This window comes from Lampris incognitus, chromosome 2 (genome assembly GCF_029633865.1).
Source record: "Lampris incognitus isolate fLamInc1 chromosome 2, fLamInc1.hap2, whole genome shotgun sequence".
Lineage (NCBI taxonomy): Eukaryota > Metazoa > Chordata > Actinopteri > Lampriformes > Lampridae > Lampris > Lampris incognitus.
This window is the reverse complement of record NC_079212.1, coordinates 49815327-49830484: the sequence shown is the minus strand read 5'-3', so window position 1 is coordinate 49830484 and position 15158 is coordinate 49815327. Positions and strand designations below refer to the sequence as shown.

At 47.1% G+C, this 15158-nt stretch overlaps 1 protein-coding gene across 1 annotated transcript in view; it reads left to right on the top strand.

The window, feature by feature from the left end:
* The window catches only part of arfgef2 (ADP-ribosylation factor guanine nucleotide-exchange factor 2 (brefeldin A-inhibited)), a 51088-nt gene extending 39147 nt beyond the window's left edge, over positions 1–11941 (top strand). Inside the window, exons 32-39 of the mRNA XM_056275520.1 lie at positions 2531–2669; positions 3616–3673; positions 5465–5573; positions 5834–5973; positions 7385–7562; positions 8652–8790; positions 10095–10212; positions 11759–11941. Coding sequence (XP_056131495.1) covers positions 2531–2669; positions 3616–3673; positions 5465–5573; positions 5834–5973; positions 7385–7562; positions 8652–8790; positions 10095–10212; positions 11759–11926 — 1049 coding nt within the window. The 3' untranslated portion in view covers positions 11927–11941. The remainder of the gene's footprint in view (positions 1–2530; positions 2670–3615; positions 3674–5464; positions 5574–5833; positions 5974–7384; positions 7563–8651; positions 8791–10094; positions 10213–11758) is intronic.
* The last annotated feature ends 3217 nt before the right edge of the window (positions 11942–15158 follow it).

Below are 15158 nucleotides of genomic sequence, written 5' to 3'. Positions count from 1 at the left end.
AGTGGTTACAAGAGGAGAATAATAGAATACCTACAGAAACTACAGAAAGGAGGAACCATTGACTGGATACAATACCACCATCGCTACCCACAAGATAACATTCCATGCATATATAGACTCCCTAAGATCCATAAAGATGGAGCCCCCTCAGGCCCATCGTCAGCAGCATAAACTCGGTCACGTACAACATTGCCAAACATATAGCCAACATCTTGACCCCTTTAGTGGGCGAAACACCTCACCATATCCAAAACTCCATTGACTTTGTGAACAAGGTCCAAGGCGTAAAACTGGAACCGAATGAAACCATGGCATCCTATGACGTGACCTCGTTATTCACCTGCATCCCAACCATGGAAGCTTTGGAAACTGTGAGGCAACGTTTGCTACATGACAACACCCTCCACAATAGGACCAACCTCAGCCCAGACCAGATTTGCCAACTACTGGACCTTTGCCTGAACACTACATATTTCCGATTCAGGGGCCAGTTTTACAGACGGAAACACGGCTGTGCAATGGGCTCACCAGTATCGCCCATTGTGGCCAACTTATATATGGAAGAGGTAGAACACAGGGCCCTGAACTCCTTCAGAGGAACACCTCCGAGCCACTGGTTCAGATATGTGGACGACACATGGGTCAAAATCCAAACACAAGAGGTGCAAGCGTTTACCAAACACATCAACTCAGTGGACAAGAACATTAAGTTCACAAGGGAAGACGTAAAGAACAACAGTTTGCCCTTCTTGGACTGTGATGTCCACATTGGGGAAGACAGGAGCCTCCACATTGGGGTTTACAGGAAACCTACACACACAGACCAATATCTATTTTTCGACTCACACCACCCTCTGGAACACAAACTGGGCGTCATCAGAACTCTGCAACACAGAGCTGATAATGTGCCCAGCAGCACTCAGGCCCAACGGGAAGAACACAAACACCTGAGGGGAGCTCTAAAAACATGCGGCTACCCCAGTTGGACCTTTGTGAAAACTGCAACACGTTCCAGAAAGACCAACCGGGTGAGCGATGAGGAGAAGAGGAACAGAAGGAATAACATAGTCATCCCCGTATGTTTCTGGGGTCTCCGAGAAACTCAGGAGAATTTTTAACAAATACCGCATCCCGGTATACTTCAAACCCAGCAACACACTCCGACAAAGACTGGTTCATCCCAAAGACCGTGTACCACACACCCAGAAAAGCAATCTGGTGTATGCTGTACAATGCAATGAGGATTGCACTGACCTATACATAGGAGAAACCTAACAACCACTACACAAACGGATGGCCCAACACAGAAGGCCAAACTCCTCAGGACAAGACTCAGCAGTCTATCTACACCTAAAGGAAAAGACACACTCCTTCGAGGACAGCAACGTACACATTTTGGACAGGGAAGATAGATGGTTTGAAAGAGGGGTGAAGGAAGCCATCTATGCAAAACTGGAAAAGCCATCCCTCAACAGAGGAGGAGGTCTGCGTCACCACCTATCTCCCACTTACAATGCCGTCCTTTCATCTCTACCCAGGAGACTCAAGAAGCCTAGCCTCCAAGAACAACAGTCGGTCACTAACGGCTCCAACGACTCTCATGACCACTGAATGGAGCACTAACGAAGTCGAAACTAACACCTCCCAACGGCTGTCGTTGCTAAACATTGGAACACAAAAGAGCCATTGAAATCAGTAGATCTGATAACGACTGTCACTGCTAAACATCAGAACACAAAAGAGCCATTGACATCAATAGCTCTGACAACGACTCCAAAGAGGCTAAATATCTGAGTCTCATCACCAGCCAGTCAGACTAGCTTGGTCTAGTCAGAAAGGCACGAACTGAGGAAGCCTCTTGGATGAGAGGCGAAACGTCTTCACGGCTATATACCAAGTCCAGTTGCACTTGATTCAATTCCAAGTGCAACTGGAATTGAATTGGATAACCAGTTGGATAACCATGACCAATTGGATAACCGTGACCTGGATGAATGAGAACATTCACAGACAAGTTTCCAGTTGTGAAAAGTGTAAATTAAAGCAAAGGCTTTTATGTTCTATTTATGTTCAACTACACTGCAAGAGGGCCCATGTGAACTTTAAACAGCAGCTTATGTTATATTTGATTTGATTTTAAACAACTTCGCTGTTAGTGTGTAAATTAACACATTAGCATTGATGTTGTATTTGATTTAATGTTGAACAGGGCACCTTTATTTTTATTTTTTTAAATAAATTTGATTTAACATGACAATGGTCATTTTCTTCAGTCATACAATTATAGGAACTCGTAAAATATGTTGCTTGTAAAAGACAGTGTTTGCTTGAGCCAGCTGAAGGCCCGGTACACATGCACGTGTGTACACATGATCAGGATGGTACCACCTCCGCCCTCATGTGAGCCAGGAAAAATCCTGCAAAAGAAAATACAATTTATTTAGATGTATTTCACCATAGAGCCCATTGATAACAAGGGATTTGGGGGCTATGTAGTATAACTCCGTTGCCTGCTGTGTCTCCCTTACAGACAATGAGCAGCTGGCGCGGTCGGGTACAAACTGCCTGGAGAACCTTGTGATTCTGAACGGGGAGAAGTTCAGCCCCGATGTGTGGAACGTCACCTGCTCCTGCATGCTGGAAATCTTCCAGAACACCAGCCCACACGCGTATGTCCTCAATAACTGTTCGAACAACTGGGATGGGGGTCGGCTTAATTCAACAAACTCCAAATGTAAAAACTGCTTTCCACTGGTTCATGATGTGGTATCTGTTCTCTTTTTTTATATTCAAGCCTGGAGGTGTTGTAGTTATATAGAGAGTTAACATGTTATTTTTAAAAATGATTTTTGTAAAAAGACTTAAGGTGATTTTGAATCAAATGATCCCGATCATGTTAACATTAGATATTGGACTGTCAGTTAACGATGAACTTAGCTTGGACAAGCTAACTTAACTTAACTTAACTTAACTTAGCTTAGTTTAACTTAGCTTAGCTTAACTGAACTGAACTTAATTTAACTTAGCTAATCTTAGTTTAGTTTATTGTGGCTTAACTTAATTTAACTTATCTTAGTTTAGTTTATTTTAGATTATCTTAATTTATCTTAACTTGGCTTAATTTGGACGTGTGGAGGAGAGATGCTGGTTATATTGGGAGAGAGTATATTGAGGTATATATATTATTGGCGTATATTGGGAGTGGTGAGGGAGGACATGCAGGTGGCTGGTGGGACAGAGGAAGATGCCGAGGACAGGGAGCGATGGAAACAGAGGATATGCTGTTGCGACCCCTAACGGGAGCAGCCGAGAGTAGTAGTAGTAGTTAACAATGAACTTAATGCCTACTCTGTAGGGAACCACAGGAATATAACAATCAGAAAGTGTGAATATAATTGATAATGCAATGCCAGTGATGGAATTAGAAACACAGTAATGCAGTTCAAAGATACTAACCGTAGGGGTGGGACGTAGTGAATCAGGCCTGGGTAGCAAGACATTGGAGTCAAGTCAAGTCAACTTTATGTGTATAGCCCAATATCACAAATTACAAATGGGATGTACCTTGTCACATTGCATGACTTCTCATGGGTTACTGTTTGTTTCTCACATCAGTTTGTTGACTTGGCGACCAGCTGGACAGGAAGAGGAATCTGCTGATGGCAAGCATACAGTAAGGGGAAAAAATACAAACACAGACTAAGCAGTAACTTTTTAAAACTTATGGAACTTAACTGGAATTCATATCATGTGTTGCTATTAAAAGGATCTTTAGCTTTTACAAATTATCATGACAAAATATTTAAGAAAAAAGTAGAGTGCATACTGTACAGTTGGAGGAGTTAATACTTTTTTTAGGGCCGTCGGTCGATTAAAAAATGTAATCAAGTCAATCACATGATAGGCTGTGATTAGTCATGATCAATCACTAGGTTGTATTCAAATGTATTACCAAAGGACTCTTTGGTAACATACCAAATATTTTTGTGGTGGTGTGATAGTAAAAAAAACAAAGAAATACAGTGGCTGGAGGGATCCAACACCTCAGCTGGTTTTGACTTGTGAAGGGAAATCTCATAGCTGAATACTGCAGTGAGCTGTAGGCCTATTTAAGAAACAGAGTAGACTAACAAAGTGACAAAATGATAGTCCCTTTTTAGACACTTTGTTGATTAAGATTATTTGAAACTTAGATGTGAACTATTCCGTTGCCTACCAACACAGGGATCGCTGGTTCGAATCCCCGTGTTACCTCCGGCTTGGTCGGGTGTCCCTTCAGATACAATTGGCCGTGTCTGTGGGTGGGAAGCAGGATGTGGGTGTGTCCTGGTCACTGCACTAGTACCTCCTCTGGTCTGTAGGGGTGCCTGTTTGGGGGGGGGGGGACTGAGGGTAATAGCGTGATCCTCCCACGCGCGATTTCCCCCCCTTCGTGAAGCGCCTCACTGTCAGGACTGTCAGGTGAAAAGAAGCAGCTGGTGACTCCATGTGTATTGGGGGAGTCATGTGGTAGTCTGCAGCCCTCCCCAGATCAGCAGAGGGGGTGGAGCAGCGACCGGGATGGCTGGGGAGAGTGGGGTAATTGGCTGGGTATAACTGGGGAGAAAAAGGGGGGAAGTGAAGGAATTCAAGTGTCTCGGGGTCTTGTTCACGAGTGAGGGTAGGATGGAGCGGGAGATTGACAGGCAGATTGGTGCAGCATCAGCAGTAATGCGGACGTTGTACTGGACTATTGTGGTGAAGAGGGAGCTGAGCCAGAAGGCAAAGTTCTCAATTTACCAGTCAATCTTTGTTCCAACCCTCACCTATGGTCATGAGCTTTGGGTAGTGACTGAAAGGGTGAGATTGTGGATACAAGAGGCTGAAATGAGTTTCCTCCGTAGGGTGTCTGGGCTCAGCCTTAGAGATAGGGTGAGGATTCGGACATCCGGAGGGAGCTCGGAGTAGAGCCACTGCTCCTTTGCATTGAAAGGAGCCAGTTGAGGTGGTTCGGGCATCTGATTAGGATGCCTCTTGGGCGCCTTCCTTTGGAGGTTTTCCAGGCACATCCAACTGGGGGAAGACCCCAGGGTAGACCCAGAACTCGTCCAATCTGGCCTGGGAACGCCTTGGGATCCCCCCCCAGGAGGAACTGGAGGGCATTGCCGGGGTGAGGGATGTCTGGAGTGCCCTACTTAGCTTGCTGCCACCGTGACCCGACCCCATGCTGCTGATGATGATGATGAGATGAATTGCATGTGTTAATGCATTAATTTTGACAGCCCCGCTTTTTTTCCTCAGTTTGGATTTTGGTTCTGGAAAGAAACTTTTACATCTAACTACCACTATAATAGACAAACTTTCACAAAGATTCTGTGTTACCATGATGGGACCCATAGTTAAATTTCAGTAGAATGAAGCAAATATTCCAGTCTGTGTGTCACTGACTTGTATACAACTATAATGTGTGTCGCTGTGTTGCAAGGATGCAGATTACGACAGCCTGTCCCAGAGCAGCTATGACAGAGCCCTGTCGGAGAGAGGACACAGCCAGATGTCCAGCGATGACACATGGAAGGGCAAGTCCAATGCTCGTAAGTGTGGCACACGCACACACACACACACACACACATACACACACACACGCGCACGCACACACACACCCTCACTTAGTACTTGTCTACTGCTAACTCAGATGAACTCTGCAAACATCATTCAAGCATAGAACTGCAGCCAAGTGAAATGCAATTAATCCATCTTCCTCATAGTTTGTCAGACAAATAAAACCTTACAAAACAGAATGTAAGACTTTCATGAAAGTCGATTCACTTCTTTATTTTTGTGTGTGCTGCAGGAGTGACGGACCAGAAGCTGTTTGCAGGGCTGCTGATCAAGTGTGTGGTACAGCTGGAGCTGATCCAGACCATAGACAACATTGTCTTCTATCCAGCCACCAGCAAAAAAGAGGATGCGGAGAACATGGCGGCAGCACAGGTGGGTCATGACAGCTACCTTACTAGTTGACTGTGTGATTTATATTTGTCTGCTTTCCTTAGTCACTCTCAGGGTTGTCTGCTTGTTACCTTGTATTTGAAGAGACAGACTGAGAGCTGAGATTTTTAAGGAATGGATGGAAGACTGATTTCGTAAAAGATATTTGTGATAACCCCCCCCCCTCTCAAAAATGCTCTTGAGTGGGGTGTCCGGGTAGCGTGGTGGTCTATTCCGTTGCCTGCCAACACGGGGATCACTGGTTCGAGTCCCCGTGTTGCCTCCGGCTTGGTCGGGCGTCCCTACAGACACAGTTGGCTGTATCTGCAGGTGGGAAGCTGGATGTGGGTATGTGTCCTGGTCGCTGCAATAGCGCCTCCTCTGGTCGGTCGGGGCACCTGTTCGGGGGGAGGGGGGAATAACGTGATCCTCCCACGTGCTACGTCCCCCTGGTGAAACTCCTCACTGTCAGGTGAAACGAAGCGGCTGGCAACTCCACATGTATCGGAGGAGACATGTAGTAGTCTGCAGCCCTCCCCGGATCGGCAGAGGGGCGGAGCAGCGACCGGCACAGCTCGGAAGAGTGGGGTAATTGGTCAAGTACAACAGTAATCCGCTCTAATTTTATTTGCTCAAGTCATAATTTGAAAATCAACATATAAACACAATGTGTCTGTGGAAATAAACCTTTCAGACCTGCCTGTTCGGTTTGTGTTGGCATGTGAAGGGTTAAATGAAGGAAGCCCCTTTGACTCCCTATCAGAATTGTGCTGCCTCTGCTGTTGCTAGGAGGAAAATGCTACGCTTTCAGCGCTGTGATTGGTGGTCCGTCTATAATTTTACAGCGTCGAGCAATAGTAATTCAGTGAGACAGTAATTTCAAATGACAGTAAAATTGACCAATCATATCATCCCTCTAAATGGGTGGACTTTGTTATCGCTAACTTTATGACAAGTTCTGCCCGCTGTGGGGGCGGGGGGGGGGGGGGATATGAATCACAAGCTAGCAGGAAAAAAAAGCAGATTAAACTAACTAGCTAGGTAGCCTGTTGGTTCACGATGGAGGCCCGCGAGTAACGTTACTGCTAGTGAGGAGGACGTCGTTGGGGATTTGTTATCCATGCCGTTTTCAAGATTAACTTGTAATGAAAAGTTGGAGTTAATCAGCAGAGGAAGACCTACACAAAGCAGGACAAGTTATTTAAAATCTAATAGGCTGCCGTGCCAACTGATTTTATTCTGGCCGCTTCTGCCACTTTTTTGTATATGTAAAGGTTTATTTGGGGAAATGGTCACTATGCACATTTACTGTAACACATATTTAATGGGCGCTGTGCCAGTCTGATAATGCACTTGGCATGGTGAGATGCACCTCATCTTGCTGTCTGTCTGTCTCTGTCTCCCGAACTCTTAGAGAGATACTTTTGAGGAGTCTGAGGCAGATGGGGGGGTTGCGAGCTCAGAACAGGGCATGTACAGGTACCTCACCTCCCAGCACCTGTTCAAGCTGCTTGACTGTCTGCTGGAGTCGCACACCTTCGCCAAGGATTTCAACTCCAACAATGAGCAGAGGACAGCACTCTGGAGGGCCGGTGAGTACAGTCAAGAGTTGAAAATGTTCCATCCTCCCCTCCCCCCTTTTCTCCCCAATTGTCCCCATCCAATTACCCCACTCTTCCGAGCTTTCCCGGTCGCTGCTCCACCCCCTCTGCTGATCCAGGGAGGGCTGCAGACTACCACATGTCTCCTCTGACACACGTGGAGTCGCCAGCCGCTTCTTTTCACCTGACAGTGAGGAGTTTGACCAGGGGGATGTAGCACGTGGGAGGATCACGCTATTCCCCCCAGTTCCCCCTCCCCCCCAAACAGGCGCCCCGACCAACCAGAGGAGGCGCTAGTGCAGCAACCACAACACATACCCACATCCGGCTTCCCACCCACAGACACAGCCAGTTGTGTCTGTAGGTATGCCCGATCAAGCCGGAGGTAACCTGAATTCGAACCAGTGATCCCCGTGTTGGTCGGCAACGGAAGAGATCGTTACACTACCCGGACAGCCCCCAAAATGTTTCATCCTTTTGTGACACACCCAGTCACGTCACAACAGCACAGAAACATAGACAACGATGGTAGGACTCAGCAGCCATTTTATTAAAACCAACGACATTACAAATGGCAGCAATAAAACAACTAGTTCAAAATGACAAGACCTGTGCAGTTTGTGGCCGCCGTGTGTACATCCATGGCTCGTCCTCCCCCATATGTGTTTTCGTTGGACTGCAGATGCAGTTTTAATCTGTTCCGAGTTAGTCTAATTGGCTCGGAACAGCTGTGGCCGCACCCACTGCACCGCAACCAGGTTATTTATATGACTATGAGATTTATAGATCCTGACTTTCTGTGCTGTCTACTTTGTAAATATTTAAAGTGATCCTAAATAACTTCATGCCCAAACTAAATGTAAAATCCACACTATTTGGTTATGGTCCAACAATCAGTTTGTTATATTGTGATATGCAAGCTCTCTGCTGGGGGAAAAATAAAAGATTCCAGGTTCAGTGACTTCAGCTGAGCTTTGTATGTTGCACTGCCATCCCCATCATGGTAAGCAAGGATTCTGCTTGCACCCCTGTGAACATCACTGTCTTTGTCTCCTCTCATCCCTTCCCCCTCCCCTGTAGGGTTCAAAGGTAAATCAAAGCCCAACCTGTTGAAGCAGGAGACCAGCAGTCTGGCCTGCAGCCTGCGGATCCTGTTCAGGATGTACTCTGACCCACAGCTGCAGGACTCCTGGCCTGACATCCAGACACGGCTGCTGCTGTGAGTGACAACTGCTACTGGGAGCCATTCGCTGAAGTATTTGACTGGCCTTAAATGCAGAGGGGATTTTTTTACTGAATGCAAACTCGATGGGTAGAGATAGATAGCAAGAGAGGCAAGATTGAGATGGTTTGGACATGTGTGGAGGAGAGATGCTGGGTATATTGGGAGAAAGATGCTGAATATGGAGCTGCCAAGGAAGAGGAAGGCCAAAGAGGAGGTTTATGGATGTGGTGAGGGAGGACATGCAGGTGGCTGGTGTGACAGAGGAAGATGCAGAGTAATTGTAGTAGTAGTAGTAGTAGTAGTAGTAGACAAACTCGATGGATAGAGAAATATATAATGCCAAAATGACAGGGTTAGGTTTTTCTGTCCTTCTCCATTGCCTTTAAGCTTCTCCAGTAGTATCTTGGCCTAGTTAAGCTTCTCCCATAGTATCCTGGCCTGGTTAAGCTTCTCCAGTAGTATCCTGGCCTAGTTAAGCTCCCCCAGTAGTATCCTGGCCTAGTTAAGCTTCTCCAGTAGTGTCCTGGCCTAGTTAAGCTTCTCCAGTAGTGTCCTGGCTTGTCCAGTAGTATCCTGGCATAGTTAAGATTCTCCAGTAGTATCCTGGCCTGGTTAAGCTTCTCCAGTAGTATCCTGGCCTAGTTAAGCTTCTCCAGTAGTATCCTGGCCTAGTTAAGCATTAAACCTTTGGTAAGAAACATCCACCATGTCATTCACAGAAGCTGTTAAAATGGTGTGTGTTCCATGCTTGTGTTTTTTTTTGGGGGGGGGGGGTTATGCTAGGCTATGCTATGTGATACTGTCCTGGCTGTGGTACAGAGACGTGTATTGTTGGTGTCAGGGTGGCTGCACTGCAGCAGTTGAGTCATGTGCTAAATGCAGAACATGAAGGTGTGCATTGTTCCTGGTAAACTGATGGGTGTGGGTTGGTTACTTATCCCAGGGCGTACACACTTGGCATCTAAACTTCATGTTGTGCAGACCTCATGGGTTTGTGCGTGTGCGTGTTTTCTTGTTTGAGAACTAGTTTTGAGTTTTTAACCATAAGGGGGGGGGGGGGGGGACATGTTGGCCAGTCCTGATTTCTTCAAGTATCTATTTTAGGGTAAGCACTTCAGTCTAAGGTTGGACTCCAGGGTGTGGACTCTATGACACTAGAACCTGACCTTTGTAACAGTACAAAGTTAATCCTTTTCTGTCCGATGGCCATGCTTCTTCTTCGATGTCAGGCGATTTGCTGGTGTTGTGTGTCATGTCGGTGGTAATGTCATGTTTGCATGTTGTGTCCTCTGCTTCAGGGTGTGCAGTGAAGCGCTGGCTTACTTCATCAGCCTGACCTCCGAAAGCCACCGAGAGGCCTGGACCAGCCTGCTCATGCTGCTGCTCACCAGGACACTGCGGCTTCCTGATGACAAGGTAGGAACACACACACACGCACACACACACACACACACACACACATGCACGTAGGCACAGACAGATGAAAACTGTTGCCCTTAGGGAGGAGAGGAGGGCTAACAAGTCCCAGGCTTGTTAGCTACACTTGTGATTCAGGTAGAGGACTGAGATTGCGGTGATGATTGTTGCTTGATATTGTTTTTATAGGAAAATTTTTCATGACTAGTGCTGTTACGGCCCCTGGGATGTAGCCCTTAATTTGCAAATAAGCGCTTATCAGAGATGAAGTTGTGACCTGTGCTGGCTAAGCACCTCCGTAAACAGGAAGGACTAGGCAGGTCTGTGCTGTGCTAGTTACAGTACCACTGAACATGAGTTCATTAGGGCTGTCACTAGCACCGTTTAGCCGTGGTGACGGAGAGTAGTCTTTCTTAGGCCTAACCAAGACCTTTGGCAAAAAAGGGAATTAATTCATCACTATTTCTACCTCCTCATCCGCCGGTGACCAAAGGACGTCTAACCAGCTTCTCACGGTGTGCGTCCTAATCCTTAGAGCACTATTTGATTCTCTTGTATATACTCAAGGCTCAGCGTTTTCGGTTTTTATTTTTCAAAGCCATCCAGCGTGCCGAATTTCGCCACAAGAGGTCACTGTTACATAACCTCACACGAACAGGGACAACTTTTGGATCCGTGGAAACATAAAATCCGGGTGAAAATCGGTTTAAAAATCTGGGTATTTTTCGGTGAAAATCAGTAAAAACCGAAAACGCTGAGCCTTGTATAGACTGTAGTTATTATAGAACAAAGAGGAGCTGTTGAGCATTTGAAAGCCCTACTTACAAACCTCAGCGACACTACAGACTTAGTGATGTGGGCTGTCTCAGGTGAAGGATGACTAAACGTGGTGATATCTTCGGTCGTGGCTCCAAAACAGTGGTCCTACGTCGCTCTGTGAGACAGGTTCAAAGAAGGGCGTTATTACGGTCTTGTGACCGAAGATAACCTGGGACAAAAGTGTGGGATGACCATCTCACAATGTGACTGCTGCTATGACCTACGTCTACTAACCAACCAATAGAAACACAACACACAATGACGCACTGATCAACGCCACGCACAATCTTTGCGCGCAAAACACAAACACACTATTAGCATCTGTGACCCAAATGTGGTGGATTCAACAACACGACCAGAAAAACGAGCTGCGGCGACTATTGAAAGGACTGGATTCCTGCTTGGCGTCACGTTGTTCTACCAGTGGCGTAGACTGATTACGCGCAGTGATGCGGCACGCACGCTGATGACGATTTTATGGACTTGCGTCGTAGCCTGCGATTCAGTAGGCGTTGTCGTACAATCTACACACATCACACTTGATGTTGTACCAAGTTTATCAGATCCATATCAGTGTGGCCTGCAGTAAACTTATAGGACTGCTAAAATCACACAGTCTGTAGGAGGTGTTAGATGTTGAAAGGGGTACATATGCCATGGGGGGGTATATTACCTACTTTCTGCTAATCCCTGTGCTCCCTTCCTCTCTCTCCCTCTGCTTCCCAAGTTCAAGCCCCACGTGTCCTGCTATTACCCCCACCTCTGTGAGATGATGCAGTTTGACCTAATCCCTGAGCTGCGGGCCGTGCTGAGGCGTTTCTTCCTGCGCATTGGCTCCGTCTTCCACATCGCTGCCCCCGAGATGGGGCTGCCCTCTCGGATGTCGGCGTCCTAGGATGGAGGGGCGCGTGCCGGAATGAATGGATGAAGAGACAGAACAGGGAGCCTGATGGGCGCCCAATGTTGCGTTGGAAAAAAAGGTGTTCAGAGACTTTCCCCCCTCTTCAGACTAGCGGCAGTTTGCGGAGGGGAGACGCAGCCGGCAGGAGGGCGGCACGACTGTTGCTCCTCCCCCATAACGACTACTTTTGAAGTGCAATGTCCTGCTCTTGTCTCAGATAAAGGAGAAGCATCAGTGTGCTGTGTTTTTCTCCTGTGTTCTTTGTTCAGAATGTCTCCTACCCCCCCCCACCCCACCCCACCTTCACCCCGAGAGAACAGCACTGTGACCAGGACAGGCCCCATCTACTGACTGCTGTCTCTCATCCTGGCTCTTACTCACCTCCAAATATAATGACTCAGAAAGAAAGTTCATAATTTATTGGTAATTGTTCCACGCCCTGTATCTGATATGGTTTGCTTGGTTTTATTTCACCTTGTTGAAGTATTTGTTCCTTTTTTCCCCTCCTTTTTAAAGAATGAAATATATACGTAAATGTTGGAAGCAAATGAAAGATACCCTTTGAATTTGGTAAACCCTGCAGTTGCCGGAGCAGAAGAGCTCTTGTGGCTATCTGTGCCTCGTAGAATAAATGGCGCCCTGCGGTACCGTGAGTGTCACCGCCACGTGAAGTTCTGTGATTTGATCGAAATATGTTGTGATAAACAGCATTCAGGGATCAACGCCCAGCCCACACTCGGCCTTTCCCCGGCTCTCTGCTTCACGCCAGTTGCTGCAAGGCTTATTGCTGTTAGAAGAGACTGAAGACTGAGCTGTGAGTGACAGCAGCCTGCGTAAACCACACGGTCAAGGCGAACCGTGAGTCCCAGTGCAGCATCGTTTCTATGACGTCTCGTAACCGTCTAGCCTCCGCGCTACGCCGCTCGAAAGCATCGTCCTGACATGTTTATCACTAATGCCTGTCGATGAGATTTTACTCTGTATTTATATTCCTTTTCTCTTGCTTTAATTTGTTTTTTGATCTTTTTTTTTTATAATTCTGAAGGTTTACAATGAGCAGCTGGTTGAAATATTGGCGTTTTTGTCACTGCATTCCCTCCCACGCGAACCCATCGAGCTGTAGACCGGTCTGAGGTGCCAGAGCTAAATTTGGAAATCAACTTTTTTTATTTTTTTTTGACTGGAGTCCAGTAATCCATGAATGTACCTTCATGTAGTGGTACATTTTGTTTGTGTTTTCATGCGCACAAACACGACCACATTTGTCTCGTTCCATTTCCCAGGATCCTCTGTACACGTGAAGGAGGTCTCTGGTGATCCTCTGTACACGCGAAGGAGGTCTCTGGTGATCCTCTGTACACGTGAAGGAGGTCTCTGGTGATCCTCTGTACACGTGAAGGAGGTCTCTGGTGATCCTCTGCACACGCGAAGGAGGTCTCTGGTGATCCTCTGTACTCGCGAAGGAGGTCTCCGGTGATTCTCTGTACACGTGAAGGAGGTCTCTGGTGATCCTCTGTACACGTGAGGGAGGTCTCTGGTGATCCTCTGTACACGCGAAGGATGTCTCTGGTGATCCTCTGTACACGTGAAGGAGGTTTCTGGTGATCCTCTGTACACGTGAAGGAGGTCTCTGGTGATCCTCTGTACACGTGAAGGAGGTCTCTGGTGATCCTCTGTACATGAGAAGGAGGTCTCTGGTGATCCTCTGTACACGTGAAGGAGGTCTCTGGTGATCCTCTCTACACGAGAAGGAGGTCTGTGGTGATCCTCTGTACACGCGAAGGAGGTCTCTGCTGATCCTCTGTACACGAGAAGGAGGTCTGTGGTGATCCTCTGTACACGTGAAGGAGGTCTGTGGTGATCCTCTGTACACGTGAAGGAGGTCTCTGGTGATCCTCTGTACACGAGAAGGAGGTCTCTGGTGATCCTCTGTACACGTGAAGGAGGTCTCTGGTGATCCTCTGTACACGTGAAGGAGGTCTCTGGTGATCCTCTGTACACGCGAAGGAGGGCTCTGGTGATCCTCTGTACACGCGAAGGAGGTCTCTGGTGATCCTCTGTACACGTGAAGGAGGTCTCTGGTGATCCTCTGTACACGTGAAGGAGATCTCTGGTGATCCTCTGTACACGTGAAGGAGGTCTCTGGTGATCCTCTGTACACGTGAAGGAGGTCTCTGGTGATCCCCCTGTACACGTGAAGGAGGTCTCTGGTGATCCTCTATACACGAGAAGGAGGTCTCTCGTGATCCTCTATACACGAGAAGGAGGTCTCTCGTGATCCTCTGTACACGTGAAGGAGGTCTGTCATGTACGTCGTGTCATATCGTGTTCTAAGCAGTTGGAATGTCCGTCAGTGTTGCGGTGTGTTGCAGTCAAGAAATCTACCACGTAACGTTTCAATGGAGCAAACCGAGCTCTCCCACAAAGAACCTCACTGAGACGAATTCATTGTAGTTACTTTTGCCCTCCCCCCCCCCTTCAGAAAGATGTAATTATAAATATATTTCAATTTTTTTTTGTGAGAATCATTCATTCCCTTGCAACTTTGGATGTCTACTATTCTTCCCTAAAGCTAGGGAGTATATAAATATATATATGTATACAGCATATGGAGAGATAAACTGTAAAGTTTTCATGTAAGATAGACAGAAATGAAAGTGCTATACTGTTCTATACATACTATTGTGATGTAATCTTCCAAGCATTTGGTGAAGTAATCAATAAACCCTGAATTCTGATCCAATTCACTGCCACCTGATTCGTTTCTGCGAGGAAACGAGTGCGGTTGTGTGCACTTCCACAGTTGGCCACAGCGCGGCACCCCCGTTCCAACAGCACACGCCGGGTCTGCTCGGCTAACAAAGGTTACCATGGAGACCCTGTCGCATCCTTTGTTTGGGGACGTGAGAAGGAGAACGGAAAGATGGCCAGCGGGCGTGTTCGATTTCATTCCCAAAAGCACCCGACATAAAAAACCCCAAAACCTGTAGCGGGACATTTCCCCCCACAATCCCAACTTGAAGCGGTTGGGCTGAGGAAGAGGGAGCAGGAGTTGGACCACCACAACAAACTTGCTCAGCAGCCCGTTTAACTCCAGCACGGTGGCCGATGGTCTGGCCTGCCACCTTTCAAATCCCCACGCCAACGAGCCCCGCGTTGTTTGCCCTCCCAGACACGTGTCGCCATTCTCCAGCAGTCCAAGTTGCAGATGAAACGTAATACAGAT